This window comes from Spinacia oleracea, chromosome 4 (assembly GCF_020520425.1).
Source record: "Spinacia oleracea cultivar Varoflay chromosome 4, BTI_SOV_V1, whole genome shotgun sequence".
Classification (NCBI taxonomy): domain Eukaryota; kingdom Viridiplantae; phylum Streptophyta; class Magnoliopsida; order Caryophyllales; family Amaranthaceae; genus Spinacia; species Spinacia oleracea.
The window spans coordinates 125038100-125066079 of NC_079490.1; the positions used below are offsets into that span (position 1 = coordinate 125038100).

The following is a 27980-nucleotide window of genomic DNA, read 5'->3' on the forward strand; positions in this document are numbered from 1 at the left end:
ACCCTTATTTTTCCTGAACTTATCTTATCTGAACTTATTTGAAATTAACTGAACTTATCTGAACTTATTTTTCCTAAAATAAGTGGAAATAAGGTGAACAGAACATATCCTTGGTCCTCTTTTCAAAACAACAATGTATTACAAATAATTACTTGTAGAAAACATAAGCAGCAAAATTGACATAAATAATGTCATGTCTAAACATAACTTCAAACTTCCAATATCAATTATCCCAGCCAAGAGAATTTCATCATAATAGATCATCAACGTTGTCAAGTCCATCATCACCAACATCTCCAACATTGCTCATGAAATACCTCCAGCGGAAGTGTGTGTACACTCAACATCATCAACGCCCTAATTAAGTCAAAACAAAGATATGGTCATCTGCAACAAAATAAGAAGAATTATAAATACAATTGTAATTTGCGGGACAATCATACCTGAGTGGGAGGTTCCTGTGAACAACCAGCAACGTCATTTTTGCCTTTCTTTATCCTAATAGGTGTTTTCTTTTTTGGCTCAACACAATAACGGTGCCTACAACTTGATGTTCTATGTGGTTTATTCCTTGCTACAGGATCATTCACAATAACATTATCAGGAGGGGTTACACACTTGCTTCGTTTATTCACAGACTTATGAGTACTTTTGGTAGTCCTCTTGTTCTTGGTTTAACTACAACCATTGGTAATAGATTTAGGAGTAGTTGCCCTCTTCTTGTTGGTTTGACTCAAGCTCTTGGTTATTGAACCAGGAGTGCCAACATCATAAATTTTCTCATAATCCACATCTTCCACACCAATCAAGTGTTGATCCAAACGCTTCTCCAACACCGGCAATGAATCCAACACAATTTTAATGCACTCAGGAGTCGTAGCTGCCTTCAAGCTGATTGGCTCATAGGCAAGAATTGATTTATCATGCCTCATAACATCTTCAGTCTTACTTGGATCATGGTACACCACCTTCACACGTGAGTGCTTCCTTGACACATCTTTCCTCCAGTGGCGCAGAATATACACTTCTGGGACATCTTGAATGTCATGCATGTCATAAAATTTTATAATGTGCCTACATAGTATACAGTCACATTCAAATAGCTTGCATTCACACTCTGCTATTTTTGTCTCCAAATTTATCTGGACAAAATAATTTTGCCCATATTTTGTTGAAAATTCCTTGCGTGTTTCCTTACACAACACCCACAATCTGTCCTCCTGCTTATGATGCACAACTTCAGCAGATACCATAGTAGTCTGAAGAGAAGTAAGGTACAGTACACGATTGCACTTCTTTTGAACCTCAAGGAATTTAGCATCTTTGTACACTTTTCTAAAGGCTCTCTCAACCAAAAATTGGGTTTCCAACCGACGAACTGCCCTTTGGTCAGCTGCATCAGCCTGTTGTTCATCATTAGCTCTAGATTCCACTGCTTTAATATAAAATGGAGCAAACTCAAACAATCGAGTATGCTTATCAACGAACCCATCAAAGAACCTTTTAAGCTTTCAGATCTTTGAGTGCTCTTCATTCCAGCCCGAAACATCCCGTTCATTAATGCAGGCACCCACATTTCCCTTTCATGGTAGAATCCTAAAATGGTTGTAAAAAGATAGCATTATAAACAACATATGCAAATATGATTTATGTGCATGTAAATGTACCATATGGTTTACTTAAATTAACGTAACATATGCTTTATTTAAATTAAATAATTCAATTACTTGCAAGCCAAATCTCTGTTACGTTATGATTCATATGACAAAACATAAATCATGCGGAAAAACCATAAAGCCCGGAAAGCATATTATTTACACATAATCATTTAGCATAGTTTAGATGCATACACTTTGTTGCGTGCCCTCCCTAGCTACGCTCGAACCGAACAAGAACAAGTCTTTAGGACTCCAAGTGTCGTCCCTCCGTAGATAGTCCACAGCACGTCCGGATCCGCCTGAAGCTTGACCAACTAGAATCGCCCTTAAGGTTGCTTAGGAATTTCGGCTATTAGGTGCAAGTGTATGGCTGATTTTTTATTCAAAATCTTACCTTTAGAATACTTCAATTGTGTCTATAAATTATGACCCTAGGCACCTATTTATAGATGTATGGAAAAGGAACTTGAATCCTACTAGGATACGAATTAATTAACCTAGAATCCTAGTAGAACTCTTATTTAATTAATTTATCCTTTTAGGATTCGGAATTTAATCATATATCGAATCCTGATAGCTTTAGGATTCGTATATGAACACAAACACACACACGCACACACAGCAGCCCACGAGGGGCGCCATGCGCGCGCGCTCAGCCCGCGAGCACTCGCAGCCCATTGCCACGAGGCCCACACGCTGCCGCAGCCATGGCGCGCGCTGGGCCTGCCTTGCGGTGGGCTTGGCGCAGCCTTGGCTGGTGCGTTGTGGCGCGCTGGCTTGATGGGCGATGGCCCGGCTTCGTGCTGGGCCTTCGTCTGGCAGGCCTCGTCAGATGCTAATTCGTACGATACGCTTCCGATTAAATTCCTGATTTCGGAATTTATTTCCGATACGAACAATATTTAATATTTTCGATTCCGGAATTAATTTCCGTTTCGAACAAATATTTAATATATCCGTTTCCGGGATTATTTTCCGATTCCGATAATATTTCCGATTCTGACAATATTTCCGTTTCCGGCAATATTTCCGATTCCGGCAATATTTCCATTTCCATTAATATTTTCCGATACGTACCATGTTTTCGTTTCCGGCAACATTTACGACTTGGATAATATTTATATTTCCGATACGATCCATATTTCCGTTTCCGGTAATATCATCGTTTCCGGAGTATTCATTTCTTGCTTGTGACGATCTCAGCTCCCACTGAAACCAAGATCCGTCGATTCCGAATATCCATAGATGGAGTATTTAATGCCATTAAATACTTGATCCGTTTACGTACTATTTGTGTGACCCTACGGGTTCAGTCAAGAGTAAGCTGTGGATTAATATCATTAATCCACTTGAACTGAAGCGGCCTCTAGCTAGGCATACAGTTCACTTGATCTCACTGAATTATTAACTTGCATAATTAATATTGAACCACATTTATTAGACTTACCATTAAATGCATACTTGGACCAAGGGCACTATTTCCTTCAGTCTCCCACTTGTCCTTAGGGACAAGTGTGCATTTACCTAATTCCTTTGTCGCTCGATGCTTGCTCTTGAACATAAGGTAAGAGTTGTCATCCTTATTATGTCCAGAGGTGTTTCTCGGTTTCAGAGTTCAACTGATCAAATAAATAGATAATCATAGCCTATGATTCATCCGAGCACGGCCATGCATTTTACAGTTTCTAGCTCTCCGAGTGGCCTTGTACAAGTTTTAAGCATCTCATCCCGATTTATGGGAGGACAATCCCAATCTTGCGATCTTGAGATTAGACTTCATTTGATAGGTGATTACCTGAGCGTTGCCTTTATAGCCTCCTTTTACGGTGCGACGGTTGGTCAACGTCAAAGTAACCAGTTCTCAAACAAGTAATCTCAAATCACTCAGGTATTGAGGATTTAGTGTCTAATAATTTTAATGAAATTTACTTATGACAGATTTTCATCTCTTACAGTAAAGTTTCATAGGTCTGTCCGATACTAGTCTTCCCAAAGTAGGTATCTATGCAAATGATTATGACATTGCCATGTCCACATAGTTCAAGAAACAGAACTACTAGTCATCTTGCATTCTAGTCGTCTAACGTTTTCTATGCGTCCAATTTTATAGAAAACTCCGACCAGGGACCCTTTTCAACTTTTGACATTCAAGTTCACTTGATAGACATTTCTTAGTCACATGACTGGTCCTGACAATCTATCTTGAATATTTTGTCAAATTGAAGGGACTCATCATTTAATAAACCACAAATTAAATGGAAAAATGAATTTTATTAATTTATTGTGAATGATTAACCAATAATGTTTTACAAAGAATTAAACTCTAGAATTTTAAAACATTAAATAAGGACATCAAAGCCATTCTCCAATATGCTTGATTTCCATAGCTGCAGTATGCGAGTTGTGCTTCGCCTGCGGTAGAGGTTTAGTCAATGGATCTGATATGTTGTCATCAGTTCCAATCTTGCTTATCTCGACTTATTTTCTTTCAACGAACTCTCGTAGAAGGTGAAATCTACGAAGTACATGCTTGACTCTTTGGTGGTGTCTAGGCTCCTTTGCCTGTGCAATAGCTCCGTTATTGTCACAATACAGGGCTATTGGTCCTTTAATGGAGGGGACTACACCAAGTTCACCTATGAACTTTCTTAGCCATATAGCTTCCTTTGCTGCTTCATGTGCAGCAATGTACTCCGCTTCAGTTGTAGAATCCGCAATGGTGCTTTGCTTAGCACTTTTCCAGCTTACTGCACCTCCGTTGAGGCAGAAGACAAACCCAGATTGTGATCTGAAATCATCTTTGTCGGTTTGGAAACTTGCTTCCGTATAGCCTTTAACAATTAATTCATCATCTCCACCATAGACCAGAAAGTCATCTTTGTGCCTTTTCAGGTACTTCAGAATATTCTTGGCAACAGTCCAATGTGCCTCTCCTGGGTCTGATTGGTATCTGCTCGTAGCACTGAGTGCGTACGCAACATCCGGGCGTGTACATATCATAGCATACATTATTGAACCAATTAATGATGCATATGGAATCCCATTCATTCGTCTACGCTCATCAAGTGGTTTTGGGCACTGAGTCTTGCTTAGAGTTATTCCATGAGACATGGGTAGGTAGCCTCGTTTGGAGTCTGCCATCTTGAACCTATCAAGCACCTTATTGATATAAGTGCTCTAACTAAGTCCAATCATCTTTTTAGATCTATCTCTGTAAATCTTGATGCCCATATGTACTGTGCTTCTCCTAGATCCTTCATCGAAAAACATTTCCCAAGCCAAATCTTGACAGAGTTCAACATAGGAATGTCATTTCCGATAAGTAATATGTTATCGACATATAATACTAGGAAAGCAATTTTGCTCCCACTGACCTTCTTGTATACACAAGATTCGTCTGCGTTCTTGATGAAACCAAAGTTACTGACTGCTTCATCAAAACGTATATTCCAGCTCCTGGATGCCTGCTTCAATCCGTAGATTGATTTCTTTAGCTTGCATACCTTTTTAGCATTCTTTGGATCCTCAAAACCCTCAGGCTGTGTCATAAACACAGTTTCTGTTAAAACGCCGTTTAAGAAAGCGGTTTTGACATCCATCTGCCATATTTCGTAATCGTAATATGCAGCGATTGCTAACATTATCCGAATAGACTTTAGCATTGCAACTGGTGAAAAGGTTTCATCGTAATCCACACCGTGGACTTGCCTGTAACCTTTTGCAACCAATCTAGCTTTGAAAACTTCAAGTTTCCCATCCTTGTCCTTTTTCAGTTTGAAAACCCATTTGCTTCCAATGGCTTGGTAGCCATCTGGAAAATCGACCAAATCCCATACTTGGTTTTCAGACATGGAGTCTAATTCAGATTGCATGGCTTCATGCCATTGCTTGGAGCTAGGGCTGGTCATAGCTTGTTTGTAAGTCGCAGGTTCATCACTTTCAAGTAATAGAACATCATAGCTCTCGTTCGTAAAAATACCTAAGTACCTTTCCGGTTGAGATCTATATCTCTGCGATCTACGCGGGGTTACATCTCTAGACTGACCATGATTCTCACCAGATACTTCTAAAGATCTCTGAGTTTCATCTTGAATGTCATCTTGAGCATTCTCTAGAGTTTGTTGTTCGACTCGAATTTCTTCGAGGTCTACTTTTCTCCCACTTGTCATTTTGGAAATGCGATCCTTTTCCAAAAAGATACCATCTCGAGCAACAAACACCTTGTTCTTAGATGTATTGTAGAAGTAATACCCCTTTGTTTCCTTTGGATAGCCCACAAGGATACATTTGTCAGATTTTGGATGAAGTTTGTTTGAAATTAATCGTTTGACGTATACTTCACATCCCCAAATCTTAAGAAAAGACACTTTTGGAGGCTTTCCAAACCATAACTCATATGGAGTCTTTTCAACAGCTTTAGACGGAGCTCTATTTATAGTGAGTGCAGCTGTATTTAGTGCATGTCCCCAAAATTCTATTGGAAGTTCGGCCTGACCCATCATTGACCTAACCATGTCTAGCAAGGTTCTGTTCCTCCGTTCCGACACACCGTTCCATTGTGGTGTTCCAGGAGGAGTCAATTCAGATAGAATTCCACATTCTTTCAGATGGTCATCAAATTCATAGCTCAGATATTCACCGCCTCTATCAGACCGCAGTGCCTTAATCTTCTTGCCTAATTGATTCTCTACTTCACTCTGAAATTCCTTGAATTTGTCAAAGGATTCAGACTTATGCTTCATTAGGTAGACATAACCATATCTACTGAAGTCATAAGTGAAAGTGATAAAGTAGCTGAAACCACCTCTAACATTTGTACTCATTGGTCCACATACATCTGTATGGATTAAACCCAATAGTTCAGTTGCTCTTTCTCCAACTTTAGAGAAAGGTTGCTTTGTCATTTTGCCAAGTAAACATGATTCGCACTTACCATAATCCTCTAAGTCAAATGGTTCTAGAATTCCTTCCTTTTGAAGTCTTTCCATGCGTTTCAAGTTAATATGGCCTAATCGACAATGCCACAGATAGGTGAGATCTGAATCATCCTTTTTGGCCTTTTTGGTATTTATGTTATAAACTTGTTTGTCGTGATCTAATAAATTAAGTCCATTGACTAATCTAGCAGATCCATAAAACATCTCTTTAAAATAAAACGAACAACTATTGTCTTTTATTAAAAAGGAAAATCCCTTAGCATCTAAACAAGAAACAGAAATGATGTTTTTAGTAAGGCTTGGAACATGGAAACACTCTTCCAGTTCCAAAACTAGCCCAGAGGGCAACGACAAATAATAAGTTCCTACAGCTAATGCAGCAATCCTTGCTCCATTTCCCACTCGTAGGTCGACTTCACCCTTGCTTAACTTTCTACTTCTTCTTAGTCCCTGAGAATTGGAACATAAGTGTGAGCCACAACCTGTATCTAATACCCAAGAAGTTGAATTAACTAGTGTACAGTCTATAACGAAAATACCTGAAGATGGAACGACTGTTCCGTTCTTCTGATCTTCCTTTAGCTTCAAGCAATCTCTCTTCCAATGCCCCTTCTTCTTGCAGTAGAAGCATTCGGATTCAGAAGTGGGTTGACTGACCTTCCTCTTTTCAAACTTGGCGCCAGTTTGCTTAGTTGGGCTGGCCTTGTTGCCACCTTTCTTAGCATTCCTCTTCTTTCCAGATTTCTTGAACTTGTCCCCACGCACCATAAGCACATCTTGCTTATCACTTTTGAGCGTCTTTTCAGCGGTCTTCAGCATACCGTGAAGCTCAGTGAGCGTTTTGTCCAGACTATTCATACTGTAGTTCAGTTTGAACTGATCATACCCATTATGAAGAGAATGGAGGATGGTGTCTACAGCCATTTCCTGAGAGAATTGCTGATCCAACCGACTTATATTCTCAATGAGTCCAATCCATTGCACTTCAAACTCATCTTTAGTAAGGCTATTATAAATCACATTATGAAGCTCTACCTTGAAAAAATCATAGTCATTATATTTTCCAAGTTTATGGCTGAACTTGGTAAGTATGTGCCACAAGCACCATCGATGTCGGACATCGGGCATTACATCTCGTAGGGCCTTCCTCATGGCAACGTCTTGGTCAGTAAGAAAACCTATGGGTTTTTTGTTAGACATACATAACAACCAAGTGGTAAATAACCATTCAAATGTCTCTGAATTTTCATGGGATAACAATGCACACCCAAGCAGAAGGGTTTGACCATGGTGATTAACCCCAACAAAGTTAGAAAATGGCAGGTCATACTCATTAGTTAAGCAGGTGGAGTCAAACACTGCAACGTCTCCAAACTCTTCGTAAGCATCTCTAATCCTAACATCTACCCACATCACATCTTGTAATCTATTATCCTGACCCAACCTATGCTTGTGAAAGAAATTTTCGTTATCAATAGACATCTCTTTGAAGTACTTCCACATTGCATTCCAATCTCCCTCCTTCATCTTTTCTGCCTTATCCCTAACAATTATATTTTGAAGATATTTTTTTGGTGAATGTCACATTCTCAACCCCGTTCCTCTCACTGGTTAGACAGTTAAATATCTTAGGAACATTACCATCCGAGTTATAGTCATTGAACAACTTCCTCTTTACAAGAAAGTTGATGACTTGATGTCTTCCTGCCGGTACATAGGAACATACCTAGACTTCCTCGGTGTTGGGCAATGGTTCTTATGCTCATTAACTGCCCTTTTAACCACTCAGTCCCCATCCTTATTCCTATTACAATATATTAAGACAGGACAATCACATTTCTTTGACCTTTTAGTGCCAAGCTCATCCCTTGTTGAGTAAGCCCTTTTCCCCTCAACCCGACGCCTATACACTGCACGACCATAGCATTCACGCTTCCACAAGTATCCCCTCAGTTCCTTTGATTTTTCCCCACCCTTTTGCACATACGAACCAGCAGCACGGAGTATGCCAAATCCTTGTTGTCTTCCATAACTTTTGTAGTACTTGTCCACTTCTTCCCAACTATGGAATACCATCCCAACAAATGGAGGAGTGACTACAACATCGTCGACTCCAGTTTCTTCTACATTATCATTAATGCTTACTTCCTCAATTACATCCTCATTATCACTCCCAAAAAAATCATCCATGTTTCTGCAACATTGTAAATTTCAATTAAGTAAAAAAACCCTTTCAAAACCCTAACCCTAAGTACGTTTTCAATAACTAAAATTCAATACCCATTCTCAAAATTTATTAATTCACACTTGTTTAATTATAAATATTCAATAAACAAATATTAATTCACACTTAATTAATTATCAAATTTTCTTTCTTGAAGTTACGCATTTCAAATTATCATTTGTTTCTTGAAAGTCTCAATTTTTACAAATAAACCCACATTAATTCCTACAAGATTTAATATAAATATCCTAATATGTTTCTTGAACTTGCCAATTTTACATAAGCACACCCATAACTTAAAATCATATATCTTTCCTACTTTCTATACAAAATTGCAATTTATCAAAAGCTAATACCCTAATTTATTAATTGAATATGCAAAATTCATACATTGATTTACGAATTTAGACAAACACATACCTTAAATAAAAGGTCGAAGTCCAAAGATGCGACTCAAATTCAATAGTGATTTCTTTATCTCTCATCCCTTTATCTCTCCTAAAACACTCAAACCCTAAATTCTAAAACAAATTGGACGATCGATATAATTCTTCATATTGTACTTTCAATTTCTCCCGCCTATAATTTACAACATTTCCCCCCCTTTTGTGAGATACTGTTGTTAGACAACTACATGTCAGCAGCAGAGGAACCAATGTGCTCTGACAAATAGGATCTTCCAGAGGTAAAAACTAATCACATAATTCCATCTATATTCTAAATTTGATCACTACTTGGTACAAATAGAGAACCAAATTACTATATTGCATATTCAAACGGTTTTAATGTTGTACCAAACTTTCAATTCTTTATTATAAAGGTAAATATCTTTCAAATATTTAATGAATTAAGTACCAAAGCACGGGATGATGGTACATTATTTCATACATTTAACATTTAAAGAACCAAACAAAGGATAATGGTACATAATTTTAAACATTTTACCTAATCAGTACCAACAACTGCATTTGCTTGTTTTTTGGGTGCTAAATTGTATTAAATTTAACTACAACCTCCATTTAACATCACATATGTTTAATTTAAACATATCTTAGTTTACTATCAATATCTACATATTCTAATAAATGTATTGGTTCATTTATATAACAACTTTTCACCAATACACAAACTTTGATTTAGTTCATTTATATAACACATACATATAATTGATTATATAAATGAATTGCACTATATTTGTTATGAAACTATTGTTAATAATAACATATTATTCTCTAAGACCTTGTAGAGAAGTAAACAATGTTCAATTATATTTACAAAATTGTGTGTACATTTTCTTATTAAAAAAATTTCAATTTTAAAATATTGAACTTTATCGGATCATATATTTTTAATTTTCAAATGTAGACAACTACACAATGTTCAAGATCCCGAAGTTTATCGGACAATACATTCAACCGCAAACCTACATATACATACATTGATCCCGAACTTTATCGATCTTCTATTAATCAGCAAAATTTATCGAATTAAACAATCATCCACGAACTTTAAGCTAACTTCGTCATCATAACTTCACACGAAATTATCCACGAACTTTACCCCCCAACTTTATCGAGTGGGGTTACTAAGAACTTGATCTCCTCTTTTTTACGTCACACGTATTAAAATTTGCAATTCATCGAATATATTAAACTTAAGGTACATTAATGGTACCAAAATTATGTATATGATACAAATGATATGACGAGCGGCATTTATGTCGCTCTTAGCTTAAGATTTCTTGTCATTTTTCTTACATTTTGCATGATTTTATATAGTTTATTGTCTATTTATATGCTTCTATCTACTTTGATCTTGTATAGGTTAAAGTGGAATAAACGAGGAGTTTCAGAGCGAAAAAGTGCAGAAAACACTATTGTGCGCCCACACACCACTGTTGTGCGCCAACCAAAATCTCAAGTGCCAAAATCAGGACATTCTGCCAAATCTGTGCGCCCACACACGTTTTCACTGTGCGCCCACACAAGACTGATTGTGCGCCCACACACTCATTTTGTGCACCCACACAAGAGCTGATCGAAGCCAACTAATTCTTCGCTCTATGCGCCCACACGAAAATTCTGTGCTCCCACACATACCCATATGTGCGGCCGCATATACCCTTGTGCGCCCGCACAACAACGCGGGGCTAACTCTTTTTCGTAATTTAAACTTCTATTTTGGGGAAGCATATAAAGAGGATTTCTTTTCTTATTTTCATAGTTAGTTTTTGAGAGTTAGTTTTAGTTTTTAGTTTTCCAATATTCTAGAGAGATAAATAGATTAGAGTAGATTATAATAGATTTTAGGCTTTGATTCTACAAATCAAACACTTTAATTTTCAGTTTTGTTCTTCAAATTCGTAGCTCTTCTCAAGCAATTTTCAGATTTGTTCTTCAAGTTTTCTACACTTTTGAATTTCAATTTCAAGCTTCATTTGGTATAATTCTTTACTCTATTCTTTAATTTGGTCTTAGAATCTTTAATTGCTTCATTAAATTCGTATATGCATTGATTTCATTGTTTGATTTTAGATTAGTTTCATATTTTGAATTTTGTTGATTTTCGGCTTAATTTTCATGTTTGAATTTTCTGAATTTTGTTGATTCAATTAGTTTTATAGTTGCAATTAGTTTTATGATTAGGATTAGTATTAGTTTAATCTTGATTTTGATCATGCTAATTGAGTAGTCATAGTCTAGAGAATAGGGGTGAAGTTTGGGGATTAATTAGGATTTTTGAAGTGAATTCATGATGATGTTGTGATTGAAATTTGATTTGGTGATTAGGATCTCCATGTCTAATTAGATTGGTAGTTGCAAATATTAATTCTAGTTAGTTGATTGGAATGTTTTATGCTAATTTGTCAAGAGATTGAGGATTAGTATAGGCATATGGGATGAACTAGTTCTAATTGGTAGGTGCCTAGTCTAGAGGTCATGCGAGAGGTGACGATAAGATCTCCTTCAGATTAGGCAACCTAATGCACTCTATCCGAGAGGTGACGATTGCAATATTTGTTGGTTTTCCCCCTAATTATCATTTCCTTGCAATGTTGATTGATTTAACTTTGACCTTTCCTAATAAACCCAAGCCAATCCCCAATTCCTAGATTATCCATTTACATTTTGATTTCAATAGATTCATAGATACATACATACATTTTCCGCTCGAACTAGCTTGTGAATGCATTAGATTGAAAAGTCAAATATATCCATTCTCTTGGGACAATCCCTAGCTTGCCGCTATAAACCAATATAGTTGGTTCGTTTAGGAGTTTAAAAATTTTGTTTGATTGAGCAGTGTTCGTCAACAACCGAAAAACGCCCTATCAAAATGGCGCCGTTGTCGGGGAATGGAATCATTGTTTGATTTTTCATTCTAGTTCACTAGTCTAGTTCATTTTTCATTTTCTCTTTATTTTCTTTTAGAACAAATTTTTGAAAACCAAAAAAAATGGCAACTACCTTTGTTTCTCAAAATGATTAATCGATTACACTTGATGATCTTATCTATCTCCATGATAAGTTCTTAAGTTCTTTGAAAGATGAATCTACCAAATCACTGTGTGAGATTCTCCTTTTCATGAAATATCTTGAAATTCAAGAAGATCAAAGAATAGATTATAGTTTGAATTCAATTGAGGTCAAATACCAACGAGTTGTAAAAGGCTTTTTGGGAATCTCTAACCTAATGCAAGAGTCTATTAAGGATGTTACGCAGAGAAGAGATGAGTTTGAGGCTATATTGTCACCTATGATGCATGACATTGAGGAATTGAGTATTAGAGAGTTTGTTCCTACTCATTCTTCTTTGAGTGAATGCCTTGATGATGGTGATGAAAATATTTTTGCTCCCTTTTGCCTTGAAGTGCTTAAGTCGATTCAAATTGAGGATGAAAGTGAGTTTGTCAACCAAAAACAATTTCTTCAAGGTATTAACAGAATTGAAGATGTGGAAGTCCCGTCTTTGAATGAAGGATCCTTTGTTGAGATTTCTTGTGCTATTTGTGATGTGAGTGAAGTTGTTTGTAAAACTTTTGTTCGCACTCCCTTCCCTCATACCCCTTTCCGAATTAAGAAACTCAACATTTATCCTTCATTTTCCATCTCTTTCCCCTTTTTGCCCCAACTCCCACCGCTTGAGGATTATTTTTCCTCAATTGATCCTAATGATTCTCCTTCCCCAAAGGAGAAAGAAGAAGGGATTATTTCTTTTGTTTTTCCTTTAGTTTGTAGTTTTGATTCTTCTTCTTATTGTCTTATTTTTCCTTTCGATTTTTCTGATTCTTGGCTCCCCACCCCCCATAGGCATAGAGTTGCATTAAACTTTGTGCATGCTTCTCAAGTGACTCTTGCCTATTTTCTTTTCTTGGATATGTTTGCCAATGCATTTGACAAACTATTGCGCTCATTGTCGGGGTACTTACTAGAGGTAAAAGTCGTCAAGCTAATGACGTAAAAGAAGCGCTTCTCGGGAGGCAACCCGTAGTTTTGGCCATTTGTCCTTTGTATTCTAATTCATTTCATCCACCTTTGCCATGCAAAATTCTTGAACTCTTGGTTGTGGTAAGACGGTGTCGCTCTCTCTAGTGATTTAAAACCGTAGAGGATAGTATTTGCTACCTATGTGTGAGGATTTTGTTCTTTCTAGCCTATTCCACAAATACATTAAATGAGTGGAATCGATCCTTGACATTGACTCTCTTATATCTAGAACTTGATAATTCTCCTTCCCGAGACCACGACCGAGCTACTTTAGGGGACGATAGAGGCATTTCTTTCGGTGACTATTTTCTTTTTATAGATTAGGACATCATTTTTTATTTTTCTCTTGTATTTTGTTTGCATTTTCCCCCTTTCTATCCATTTGAGCCTTATCCTTTCATTTCTTATTAGCTCATTACAAGCCATTATCCTTTGTTTTATTTTCACCCTTAGAAGTGATAGTGAAGCTTAGTGTTATTGTGCTCTATGATTGTGATTAAATATGCAAAATGGTGAGAAATGATAGATGTTGATTTGAATGAAAAGTTTGAAAAAAGTTCTTTGTATATGATGAATAAAAGAGGCAAATGCATAAGTTTAGAAAAAGCCAAAAACAGAGAAAAGCAAGGCAAATAAAAAAGTTTCACTTGAAACACAAAAAAAATGAGAAAATGAAATAAGGAAAATCCAAAAAGAAGTATAGTTTGATTTTGTTTGTTGAATAAGCTTGGGGTAGCCCCAAATAAGTGGTATGATTTGGTTTTGATCTTGTTTCTTGAGTTGAATTCATTTTATGCTTCACTTTAGGATTGAGCTCCAAATACCAAATTTATCCATGCCCTTACCCCTAGCCTAAACGTTACACCATAAAGACCTCTTGACCCTATGGAGTTGAGTCATTATCGGTGGAGGGAGGAAATTGTCAAGCTTATAGAGCGCGATTGGCGTGCCAAGATTGTCGAGTAGCTTTATTTCCCCTCTTGAAATTCTTGTCTTTTCCGGCGCCTTCGCGGCATCACGAGAAGCTATCTTTGAGGGTGGATTTGATCTAGAGAGTGGACACGGTATGCTTGGTTGTAGAGGGATAGAGGAGTGTAAACTCCTTAGTTCTATATGCTTTACATTTGAATCTTTCACTCGACCTTGGACATTGATTAGCGTGCACTCGTTTTTCGTTCTAGAAATATTTGCATCCTCTTGTGCTCGTTCCATAATAAAAGCTCGGTTCTTGGATTTTTGTAGTTATGTTTTGTTTTCTTTTCAATTCCTTTTTTTGTCTTTTCTTTGCTTGTTTTTGGTTTGTTTTCCTTTTTTAGGTCTTGCCTTGGGCAATTTTTGGAAGAGTTATGGGGTAAACTCTTAGGAAACCCTTGCGAGATCCCACTCGCCCTCATGAGCGATTGTGGGGTTCAAAGAGCTTGTTGCATGTGCTTAAATGCAATCGTGATTCCTATGACAGTAAGTTAGTTTGTATATTCTTGTAGATCTTGTTTTCGTAATTTCAGATTCTCAATAATGAGCTCATTCTCTCCCTATTTTGTGCTTGGTTTTCTAGGGACTAGCAAATGCTTAGCTTGGGGGAGTTTGATGAGCGGCATTTATTTTGCTTTTAGCTTAGGATTTCTTGTCATTTTTCTTACATTTTGCATGATTTTGTATAGTTTATAGGCCATTTATATGCTTCTATCTACTTTGATCTTGTATAGGTTAAAGTGGAATAAACGAGGAGTTTCAGAGCGAAAAAGTGCAGAAAACACTGTTGTGCGCCCACACAGATCGATATGTTGTGCGCCCACACAATACTCAAGTGCCAAAATCAGGACATTCTGCCAATTCTGCGCGCCCACACACGTTTTAACTGTGCGCCCGCACAAGATTGATTGTGCGCCTACACACTCATTTTGTGCGCCCACACAAGAGCTGATCGAAGCCAACTAATTCTTCGCTCTCTGCGTCTACACGAAAATTCGGTGCACCCACACATACCCATCTGTGCGCTTACACAGACCCTTGTGCGCCCGCCCAACGACGCGAGGCTGACTCTTTTTCGTAATTTAAACTTCTATTTTGGGGAAGCATATAAAGAGGATTTCTTTTCTTATTTTCACAGTTAGTTTTTGAGAGTTAGTTTTAGTTTTTAGTTTTCCAATATTCTAGAGACAAAAATAGATTACAGTAGATTAGGATAGATTTTAGGCTTTGATTCTACAAATTAAACACTTTAATTTTCAGTTTTGTTCTTCAAATTCGTAGCTCTTCTCAAGCGATTTTAGATTTGTTCTTCAAGTTTTCTACACTTTTGAATTTCAATTTCAAGCTTCATTTGGTATAATTATTTACTCTATTCTTTAATTTGTTCTTAGATTCTTTAATTGCTTCATTAAATTCGTTTATGCATTGATTTCATTGTTTGATTTTAGATTAGTTTCTTATTTTGAATTTTGTTGATTTTTTGTTTAATTTTCATGTTTGAATTTTCTGAATTTTGTTGATTCAATTAGTTTTATTGTTGCAATTAGTTTATGATCAGGATTAGTTTTAGTTTAATCTTGATTTTGATCATGCTAATTGAGCAGTCATAGTTTAGAGATTAGGGGTGAAGTTTGGGGATTAATTAGTGATTTTTGAAGTGAATTCATGATGATGTTGTTATTGAATTTGATTTGGTGATTAGGATCTCCATGTCTAATAAAATTGGTAGTTGCAAATATTAATTCTAGTTAGTTGATTGGAATGTTTTATGCTAATTTGTCAAGAGATTGAGGAGAAGTATAGGCATATGGGATGAACTAGTTCTAATTGGGAGGTGCCTAGTCTAGAGGTCATGCGAGAGCTCCTTCGGATTAGGAAACTCAATGCACTCTATCCGATCGAGAGGTGACGAATGCAATATTTGTTGGTTTTCCCCCTAATTATCATTCCTTGCAATTTTGATTGATTGAACTTCGACCTTTCCTAATGAACCCAAGCCAATCCCCAATTCCCTAGATTATTCCATTTACATTTTGATTTCAATAGATTCATTATGGGCGGCCTGTTTTCATGATTTTCCATAGCTTTTAAGATTTCAAGGTCAGTTTCTTGCGAAGAAAAGTTGTTTGGATTAGGAATGTGTTTTGAATTTGGACTTGAAGAGTTGGAGGAAATTGAAGTATTATTGAAATTAGCAGTCATTACATCGACAACTTTAACTTGAAGTTCGGCCTTTAGAGGCTTTTGAATTTTGATTGATGCAAGACTCTAGCCCTAGACTCTTAGACTCATCACTAGACTCAGATCCAAACTCATCCTCAGACTCGGACTCGCTCATCATAGATCCTTCGCCCACAGTAATCTTGAACATTTTTCCGTTTGGAGCAGTGATCTCGAGGGACTTCCTCCAGCCATTGACCATCTTCTCACTAGGAGAAATAAGCTTAGACGGGTAAAAGTTTTTGATTTGAGTAACCATTTGAACCATAGTATATTCAGAAATGATTGGTGCTACGTCTTGGCCGAACAATAGACCAAAAGCTGATGAATCAAGGCATTCTAAGGTAACCTTGTTTTGCATAGGAGGGGCATCTTCGAGGAAGTGACAGTCTTGAAAGATCTCGAACCCAGGGTAGAGGATCCCTTTTTGAAGCATCATAGAAAGGCTCCGAAAAATCAAAGTATAGATCATCCTCTCCTTCTTTTATGAATTGCCCGTTGAGTCTGCCCCGATTGGGAGGTATTTTGAATTAGTTATTTCCAGCTCGGCGGGCCCTTAGTTTGGCCTCTTGTTGCTTGATATCATGCTTAGTTGGCCTATATCCCAGAACACAACAGTTAGTCTGACCATGAGTCTTGAAAGGAGGTTCGGTAGGCGGTGGCAGAGTAGTGCCCAAGAAGCGCCCACGCTTGATCATTATATGCCTTGCCATGGGATTCATTTTGGACTCGATACTAGTTGAACACTGAACCCCCAAAGGTCTTCGTCATTGTCATCATGCTCTATTAATATCAGAGCTTTGTCGGCTATCTTAGTTCTTGGATGGGATGAATTCAGAGTAATGATGTTTTCTTGGACCTCCATTCGAACTTTCTGATGAGGTGAAGATGGTACTGCTTTGAGGTCATGGATCCATGGTCTCCCCAATAGGAGATTGAAGCTTCCTTTGATGTTAAGCACTTGAAATCTCACTTTGCGCTCAATTGGGCCTGTTCGGAGTAGAAGTGTGAGAGTCCCCATTGGTTCCCGACGAGTGTTGTCGTAGGCGCGAACTCCCTGGGAGGAGTTAGAAAAGTCACTAGGAGTGAAGCCCAAATTCTCAGCAGTGCGAAAAGGACACACATTGATGGCTGACCCATTTTCCACTAGAGTCATTGGGATAATTTTGTCTTTGTATTCAATAGTCAGGTAGAGTTCTTTGTGATGGCTTTCCCCATCGGGCGGGAGGTCTTCATTTTTGAAGGTAATCCCTTCCTCTAGATTTGTTAATAACCCGATCAACTCATCAGGAGTAACTTCCGGGGTGACATTCAGCTTGACGAGGGCATTGATTAGACCAGTGCGGTTCTCAACAGAGGAAGCCATGAGTTGCCAGATATTGACCTCTGCTTTTGTACGCCTTAATTGTTTGATCAAAGGATTTTCCTCAATGGGTGGAGGGACATTAGTTTTCGGTGTTGTCCTGTTGAGTGGCTCTTTAATTCGGCCGGATCGAGTCATGACCTGAACATTGTTTTCTGCCTTAGTGTCCAAGTACCAATTGGCGTTCACAATTTCTTGACACTCATCATCAGAGATGTTCTCCATAGGGGGATCGTGGTATTGGTCTTCATCATCACTGGCACATATCCCACAAATGTCTTCTTGAGGTAATCCAGTAACAAATCCGGACTTTGAATTTTCGTCGGGTTGCACCAGGTCAAGTGAGGGCCTCTGGTTATGAAAGATTTCCTCTACTTCAAAGGGACCCACAACATTGAAAAGAGTTTCCTGATTATCTTTGAGAGCCCTTATGCTAGCCTCGGCTTCCTCAACACGGTCATAGAGCTCATCTACAGCCGCTGCCAATGAAGTCATCTTGAATTGTACTTTGAGAGAACGAGTCTGGGCACCTAGTTAGCACATGACTTGGATTTAGAACTTGGACTTCCCGACACATGGTATGAGATGAATGCAATGAATAAGACCTAGACTTGACTCTCAGTGCCACTCCGAAGGCTCGGGATTTTGAATTTTGTATTTGTATCCGGGGTTTGCGACCCGTTGGAAATATTTTGAAGGAGTTTCAACCGATTGGGATTTGTATAAGAATTTGTACTTGTATCGGGACTTACAACCCGTTCGAAATATTTTTGAAAGGAGCTTCATTCTTTTGTGGAGGTTTCCTCCTTGTACCATTTCATTAGAACTGGGAATATCGAAAGGGGATTCTAACCCAGTGGATTTTGGATATTTCAAGGGAATTTCGACCCAACAAAGAATATGGAATATTTTTAGGGGAATTCAACCCGTTGGAACTTGAAATATTTGAAGGGAATTTCAACCCAAAATAGAGTTTGGAGTTTTTTTTTAGGGGAGTTTCAACCCGTTGGATTTTGTACTAGAAAATTGAATTTGTATTATTTCAAGGGATTTCAACCTGTTGGAGTTTGTATGGAGTTTGGATTATGTCAAGGGATTTTCAACCCGTTGGAAATGTTTTAGGAGGTCGAATTTGTATTATTTCTGGGGATTTTCAACCCGTTAATTTGGAAATATTTTAGGGGGATTTCAACCCATTGGAACTTGGAAATATTTTAGGGGGATTTCAACCCATTGGAAACGCTTCTGGATTTTGTATTTGGGGGAAATGGTAAACAAGATCTTTTGTAATTTTGAAAGTGAATTTCGAGACTTGAGTTTGACTTGGAGTTTGAACTTGGAATTCCAAAAGAAGAGTTTTGTATGGAAGATGAGGCTTGGAATTTTGGACTTGAAAATCTGGCATTACGCTGCCATATGTTTTAGGCATTTGAAATCGGACTTGGAATTTTTATTTTTGAAAGGGGATTTGAGAATTGAAAGTCGGGCATTATGCCACCGTGGACTTGGAATTTTAAGGTGTTGATCATGAAATTGGGAAGTTGAATTGAAAATTGTGCCATCATGGATTTGAGGCTTGAAGTTTGAAACATTGAACTTGTAATTTGAAAGGTTGAGTTGAAGAACATGGATTTTGAAAGGTTAGAATAAAAAATCGGTATTATACCATCATGGAATTGGGAATTTGAACTTGAGGTTTGAAAGGTAGAATTGAAAATTTGGCGTTACGCCATCATGAGTTTGGGCATTTGAACTTGAGGTTTTGAGGTTTGAATGGTTGAATGGATAATTATGGATTTAGGAATTTGAACTGTGAAGTTTGAATGGAAATCCGACATTATGACGCCATTGGAATTTGAATTTTGGAATTTGAATTTTGAATTTGGGATTTGGACTAGAAAATACGGCATTACGACGCCGTTGGATTGAAATTTGAAATTGGACTAGATAATCCGGCATTATGACGCCGTTGGATTTGAATTTAAAATTTGAAATTGGACTAGAAAATCCGGCATTATAACGCCGCTGGAGTTTGAAATTTGAAATTTGAAATTTGAAATTTGAATTTGTACTAGAAAATCCGGCATTATGACGCCGTTGGATTTGGAAATAGGACTTGAAGATCCGGCATTATGATGCCGTTGGATTGAATTTTGAATTTTGAATTAGGAATTGGAATTCGAAATTGGCAAATCCGGCATTATGGCGCTGTTGGATTGAACTTGAATTTGGAATTTGGAAATTGGACTTGAATATCCGGCATTATGTCGCCGTTGGATTGGGTTTAGAATTTAGAATTTGGAAATTAGACTTGGAAATCTGGCATTATGACGCCGTTGGATTGGATTTTGAATTTGGCATTTGTGTGTGAGGCGTGTTGAGGTTTGAATCCAACGGAGGGGCACTCCTGAAAGACCCTAAATCGACGATTTTGGATGCATGAGGTTTGAATGATGCTCCTAGGGTTCAGGCTTCCTAGTTGGAGGCTAATGGTTTTGGCAAAGCTAGAACTCGAGGTTAGCTTTTCACGGGTGCAAAGACGCCCACACAATGCACATATAGCACTTTCTCACACTAACATGTATATGAATGCGACATGCAAAGTTCTCAACCTAAGGTCGGTCTAAGTTTTGTATGATGCAAGTGGTCGGCTTTAGGTCTCGAAAGGGTGCTTGACTAAGAGGCGAATTCGGAAACTACCATTTTACCTCCTCAAGGGGGAGGTGTTGGTTTGCGGACGATCTCCGTACTTAACATCAGGAATGTCAAGCAAATGTCAAGTTTCGGTAGGAGCAGAAATGGTAATACACTTTGGTCAGGAACCGTATGGAGAATCACCATTTCGTTGCCCCCGAGGCTAACCCGAATGTAGAACACATTCGTATTTGGGCAAGGTAGAAATTCATTTTGCACAAATATGGTTTTCAAAAACATGTATGTCATGCCTAGAAATTGAAAATTTGTACTCGAATATTGTATTTGAAAAGCTCATTTTTCGGCATTCATTCTCAAGGTTTGGGAGCATTCTTCGAAATTCAAAATCTGAACTGAACTCCCACTCGAAAACCTGGGCAGCATGGGCAACCAGCCACTGGAAGCCATTGTGTTGAAGGCAGGCAGCAGCGCCTGGCGCAGGGGACTGCGCCCATCGCAACTGCTGGCATCCAGAACTTGAGCGTGGGAGTGGCAAGTATCTCAAAGCATGCTCGTATAATTGAATTTGAAATCATAATTCCCCAGTGGAGTCGCCAGAATTGTAGGGGTGTTTTTTCCGGCGAAGTATTGGATTTTCAATATCCCCTACGGGTTTTGGAAGATTTTTGAATTTCGAAGGAGTCGCCACCAAACTTTGTTTAAGGGTCCGGTTTGGGAGGACCTTGATTGACTCTCATAGATAAGGCATTGAATCTTAGAAACGGATGGGTGAGATCCAGGCAAGGGAACGAAGTGCTTATTTTGCATGTTTTTAAAATTGTATTCGAATACGCGACAAGAATCATTTTTGGATAACCCTAGTTATGACACTATGTTGGTTTTAACATGCATTTAGAACATGAAAATTGCTATTTGTTTGTGATCACTTCGCTTTAAAGTTAATTAAAGGTACCTAAGGCCGGTTTGCCCAAGAATTATCTTTGTTTAGCGTGATGTAACCTTTTGTATATTGTTGGATTTAGCATGTGAGGTGACGAAAGTAATAAACAAGTAAAGCATCATCACAATAAGTAAAGGAATTATTGAAAGTGCGTACAAAACCACATAACCTTTAAATAAGGTGAGTAAAGAGTGCGGAATTGAAATAGCAAGAATAAAGGCGCGATATTGAAATGCGATATTGAAAGGTGCGATATTGAAATGCGATATTGAAAGGTGCGATATTAAAATACGGTATTGAAAGGTGAGATTTGAAATGCGTTATTGAAATTGCGATATTGAAATTGCGATATTGAAATTGTATTATTGTATTTGAGATCCGAACGCCAAACGACTACTTAATAATAAGTGAGACCGACACGGATTCAATTCTAAAAATCACAACTTTAGAATGAGTTGCTCATCACAAAGTGTCTTAGATTTTGATTGTCGAAATTTGAACTTTTAACATTGAACTTTGAATATTGAATCTTGAATATGGAATCTTGAATATTGAATCTTGAACTTAGGAGGTTAAATGCTTAAAGTCCAAATCTTTTAATGTGAAAAAGATCTCAACTTTAATATGCTCCATAACTTGACATTGATTCTAGTTTAAGGAAGTGATTACAAACAACCTTAAACATCATAGAATCCATAACTTGTATTTGAATCATAAAAGGGTTTTGATTTTGTAAAAATGTGCGATTGTTGTAAGTAACACTTTTAAGAGTAAAAGTGTCAACTTTAATAATAATTTTTGGAATAAAGATTGAATCTTGTATGACATAATGGAAATGGTGTTTTGGACAATCATTTGGATAGGGGTTTCAAGAGTGAAACCTCCCAAAGATGACACCTTTGGCATAGTTTTTCCTAGTTAATCAAGGGTATGAACCCTAATGATAACATCATTGGATTTTGCATTTAGAAAGGTAGAAGAGTAGAAAACATTGTATATTTAAGTAAGGATACGGAATTACCTAGTTAGGTTTAGGTTGGATTTCCGATTAGTGCTCCCAATTGCTTAAATGCTTGAAATTGTATAGGAAATTGTAGTTTCGGATTTGATTTTGTATTTTGATTTTGAGAGAAGATTTTGAATTAAGACGATGTGTTTTTGATTTTCTGCCTCAAATTCTTAGGAAATGAGGGCTTAAATAGGGGATTAATTGGCTAAAATCCAAAAGCCAGCTACGCCTAGCGCAGGTGACGTGGCTCAGAATCCGCCAAAGCAAGGACGATGACGCCGTCCTTGCCTTTGTCTCATATGGATGTACCTTTGTACGAATGGTATGAAATTGGCACTAGTGAATTTTTAAGGATCAAGGCTTGGTTTGCGTCTTAAAACAAGCCGTTTTGAATTTCGAAACCGTGTTTGGACTCGATTTTACGGGTCGGGGCCTGCATGCTCGGTTTTGTGGGTAGGCGCCCGAAATTGGGTTGCTTAATGTCATTTTGACTGGAAAAGGCCTTGTAAAGCAAATAGAGAGGTCCATTGGGTGAGATTGTGTTTGAATTTTGAAATTGATTTTTGGAAATTGAATTTTGTACCGAGTTCCGTAATGGGAACGAGCTCGGGAATTGGACTTTGGATTTTGGAATACATTTTAGCAATTGGGACTTCCGCACGGAGTTGCACCAACGACCTAGTTAGGATAATAGTATCCTCATCATCCCATTAGGGGAGACACGATTTAGGTGTCTACAGCTTCTTTCCCCCTCTCGTCTATTAGGAAACCCAGAAATTTGCCGGAAGTTACCTCGAAGATGCATTTTTTAGGGTTTAGCCTTATTTGGTAAACTCGAAGCGTCTCAAAGGTTTCTCTCAATTCGGAAATATGTAATTACCGCTGCTTGCCTCTATGTTTCTGCCGAGTTGCTTTATAAAGACTGTGTTCACCAAACGCAGAAAGGTAGCCGGTGCATTTTTTAGGCCAATTAAATGGCATAACCTTGTAACAATACAACCCTTGTTCTGTGACAAATGAAGTTTTTCTTGGTCTTCGGCCCACATACGGATTTGATGAAAACCAGAATATGCATCCATAAAACTCATCATAGCGTGACTGATAGTAGAATCTACCAGTCGATCTGTCTTCGGTAGAGGAAAACTGTCCTTTGGGCAAGCTTTGTTCAGGTCAGTGTAATCAACACACATTATCCATGTTCCATTTGTCTTAGGAAAAAGGACCATATTGGCCACCCAATCAGGGTACTGACTTGGACGAATAAAGCCGGCTTCCATTAGCTTCTGTACCTGGGCCGCCGCGGCTTGGTTTCTGGTTTTGCCATGGTTTCTTTTCTTTTGACGAACTGGAATTATTGTGGTGTCCACATTTAGCTTGTGTACTGCCACGGCTGGGTCATTACCGGGCATTTCTTCTATTACGAAGGCAAAAATTTCTTTATATACTTGTAATAAGCGGACCAACTCTGCGGCCATTGGATCATCCAGAGGGATCCCTATCGGAACAGTTCGAGACGGTCTTTCAAGATCTAGAACCACGTCATAGTCTGCTCCCACAGGCTCAGGTCGTCTGTCCGCACTGTGGGCCTTGGGCAGTTCCACAGGTGTCCGCTCTTTCATCATTCTTTGCGGGTCTTTGTGTCCGGCCTTTTTTGTGGTCGCTGAAGGAAATAATTCCCTTGGTCCAAGTATGCATTCTATGTTAAGTCTAATAAATGCGGTTCAGTATTAATTAACAAGTTAATAATTCAGTGAGATCAAGTGAGCTGAATGCCTAGCTAGAGGCCGCTTCAGTTCAAGTGGAATTAATGATATAAATCCACAGCTTACTCTTGACTGAACCCGTAGGGTCACACAAATAGTACGTAAACGGATCAAGTATTTAATGGCATTAGATACTCCATCTGTGGATATTCGGAATCGACGGATCTTGGTTTCAGTGGGAGCTGAGATCGTCACAGGCAAGAAATGAATACTCCGGAAACGATGATATTGCCGGAAACGGAAATATGGATCGTATCGGAAATATAAATATTATCCAAGTCGTAGATGTTGCCGGAAACGGAAACATGGTACGTATCGGAAAATATTATCGGAAATGGAAATATTGCCAGAATCGGAAATATTGTCGGAAACGGAAATATTGTCAGAATCGGAAATATTATCGGAATCGGAAAATAATTCCGGAAACGGAAATATTAAATATTTGTTCGAAACGGAAATTGATTCCGGAATCGGAAATATTAAATATTGTTCGTATCGGAAATGAATTCCGGAATCGGGAAATTAATCGGAAGCGTATAGTACGAATTAGCATCGGACGAGGCCCGCTAGACGAAGGCCCAGCACGAAGCCAGGCCGTCGCCCAGCGAGCCAACGCACACCAGCGCACGCCAAGCCTCGACCAGGCCCAGCGCAAGGCCAGGCCCAGCCAAGGCCTTGGGCGCGCGCGCGGAGCGCAGCAATGGGCCGAGCGCTGTGCACCTAGCGTGGGCCGCAAGGCTTGCGCGGGTGTACGGTGCTCGTGCATTGCTTGTGCGGGAATCCTGAAGCAATCAGGATTCGAAGTGTGATTAAATCCTAAAACTATTAGATAATGATTATTTAATTAGAGTCCTAGTAGGGTTATAATTAAATAAATTAGTATCCTAATAGGATTCCAAAACCCTTTCCATAACTCTATAAATACGTGCCTAGGGTCACATATTTTAACAGATCATTCAAGTATTAAAAGTGAGTTTTTGAGAGAAAATTCAGACACATTTCTTACCTAAGAGTGCCGAAAATCTTTAGTACCTTAAGGGCGATTCTAGTTGGTCAATTTTAAGGCGGATCCGGACGTGCTGTGGACTATCTACGGAGGGACGACACTTGGAGTCCTAAAGACTTGTTCTTGTTCGGTTCGGGCGCAGCTAGGGAAGGCATGCAACAAAGAGTATGCATCTAAACTATGCTATATGATTATGTGTAAATAATATGTGTTCCTGGCTAAATGGTTTTTCCGCATGATTTATGAATTGTCATATGTATCATAACCTAACAGTGGTATCACGAGCCCCTTATTATTTTCATAATCTAAATTGCATGAGCATGGTTAAATATTACAAATTTGCATGAATTAAAAGGGGTGATTAATTTTCGTAGTTGTTAATTAATTGCAAATTGCGTTTATTTAATTATACGTACGCAGTTTTTCGGCAGTTTCTTCGTTACTCATCCAAATCGAGTGATTTTTGTGTCAATTCCGCATGTAAAAGGCATTCTAAAATTTTGACAAAATTAGTATTTTTCTGCCGAACCCAGAATTCTCAAATTCGAAACCTAACTATGACTTTTCGAAGGTTTTAGTTTTTCGAATGCAAAATTTCGTAAATTTAAGATGTTAAATTAAATATTTGCGATTCTTGTTGATAAATCTTGAATTTTTGATTGACCTACTGTATATGTTTAACAAGTTTGAATGCCTAGCCTTGTTATTTATGCAATCTAATTTGTAATTATGATTATTTTGTTGAAAATTAGAATAATTTAGAATTAATTTGATTTTCATAATTAATTATAATTTAATTAGAAACCTATGATTAAAAACCACCATAAAAATTGTAAATTTATGATAAATTTTAAATTTTTATGACCTAGGCTTGAATCCATAATAATCGGAAATCAATTGAATAATAAATTTTCGATTTTTCGGCCTAAAATTATGAAATTAATATTATTTATTAATTTGTCATTAATTTTAAATATAAATTTTAAATTTTTTATGCGATTCGTTCATATAACTTGCACGCACAAAGCAATGGACGCTTCGTGTTACCCTTAAGGGGTGTTGTATAGTGCGGGCATGCGACGACGAGCAAGGGAGCTCGTCGCCCGTGCGGCACGAATGCAATGAGCAGGGGCATGGTGCACGAGCACAAGGCAGTAGCCCTGCCTTGTGTCGTGGGCCACGAGCTATGGACGAATGGGCATGGGCGAAGGCAAGGCACGGCAGTCGCGTGTGGGCAGCAAGCAAGCTGCGCCACAACGCGCACTGCCTCGCGCGCAGCGAGCGCAAGCTCGCGTGCCACGAGCGCTGCGCCCAGCGTCGATCGCGCGCAGCGAGCAATTGCTCGCGCACAGCGAGCGATGGCTCGCGCACAGCGAGCGATGGCTCGCGTGCATCGAGCGCTGGAGCGCACGCAGCGAGCGCTGGCGAGCGCGCACAGCGAGCGATGGCTCGCGTGCATCGAGCGCTGGCGCGCGCGCAGCGAGCACCACTTGTGCGATGGCTTGCGATGGAAGATGCAGCAGCTATGCGACGAGCGCATGGGCTGCGCGCACATGGCCAGCGATGGCTGTGTGCGTGTGGCCCATGGGCGTGCGATGCGTAGGGTGTTTGCGTTGCGATTAGATCGTTTTGAATGTTTAATTTGAAATTTTTCAGTTTACGTAATTTTAATTAATTTTAAAATTAATAATTTAATTTATTTTCTTGGATTTTAATTTTGAATATTGTAATTATAATAAATTTTATTTATTCTAATTATTTTACTAAAATTAAAATCATGAATTAATTTAAATACGACTGAAATTAAATTAAACTTTTTGGATTCAATTATAAATTCATATGAGCTTTAAATTTTAATTAAATTTGTATGTTTCCGGTTAGACTAGAAATACATTTTTATGTTTAAAATTAGTAAAGCATATAAATTTATTGGTTTAAGTGGGAGCGCTTTTTAGTCATAAACTCTTGATTAGGTCTACGAATCCTTAAGGTTAAAATAACTTGATTAGAATTAATAAGGACTGAATAATTGGTAGATTATTGGTGCCCTTGATTAATTGCTGCAAATGTTTACGTGATGCATAATGTGTTTTACTAACCAGCTATGTGGGCCATTCATGATAATGAATGGGTGAATGGTATATATTGTATATGTACTATTTTGCAGGTTATGAAGTGACTAGTATTGCCCAAATAGGATAGAAAATATGGTCTGCGTACCATTAATTTGAATGTAATTGGTCTAAAGTACCAAAGTTGTTTTTCAATTCAAATATGGTCTGCGTACCATCAAATAGTTGTAATTAGTTTTAATTATAGCTTATCCTATTTGAAGAAAATGGTGCCTCCCACAGAGATTTTCAAGACGGACTTTGAAGTCAAAGCTTCAAGATGAAGTCGGGCCATACTAGATCACCTTTATCTTATGCATGCTTTAAGTTATTTATTGCTTTAAATATGTCTTAATTATGCATAAGATTATGGCTTGATTATGTTGCATGATTAAGGATTTTAGTTCACTTAAAATCTAACCAACATAGTAAGAGCCTTAAGTTCCAAACTTAAAAATTGAGTTATAAGGTGCCATGCCAAAATATACACTTGCTTGGATATCCTTTACATCAATCTAGTAATAGTTTTCGCTCAGCGAGGTGTTACTTATTGGTCCTAAAGGGGCAAGGTACACAAATATTTGTGAGTACATGTTAGTTTTGGTGAAACTCAACGATATAAGTAAGGAGTCCTT

At 38.1% G+C, this 27980-nt stretch overlaps 1 protein-coding gene across 1 annotated transcript; it reads right to left on the minus strand.

Annotated features, from left to right (window-relative positions):
• Positions 1-306: 306 nt before the first annotated feature.
• Positions 307-8122, minus strand: LOC130471859 (protein FAR1-RELATED SEQUENCE 8-like). The gene is made up of 5 exons (XM_056842190.1): positions 7549-8122; positions 1501-1596; positions 686-1432; positions 444-574; positions 307-357 (listed from the first exon to the last, which is right to left on the minus strand). Exons 1-5 carry the CDS (start codon positions 8120-8122, stop codon positions 307-309), a joined length of 1599 nt encoding a protein of 532 aa, XP_056698168.1.
• Positions 8123-27980: the final 19858 nt, after the last annotated feature.

Bases quoted from the DNA above. Each gene is read 5' to 3' on its own strand.
- LOC130471859 (XM_056842190.1), bottom strand. From the start codon at position 8,122: ATGAAGGAGGGAGATTGGAATGCAATGTGGAAGTACTTCAAAGAGATG. The intron at 1,433-1,500 runs GTTCTTTGATGG...ATATTAAAGCAG, and splicing joins AAGATCTGAAAGCTTAAAAG to TGGAATCTAGAGCTAATGAT. The intron at 575-685 runs GTTGTAGTTAAA...ATGATCCTGTAG, and splicing joins TCCTAAATCTATTACCAATG to CAAGGAATAAACCACATAGA.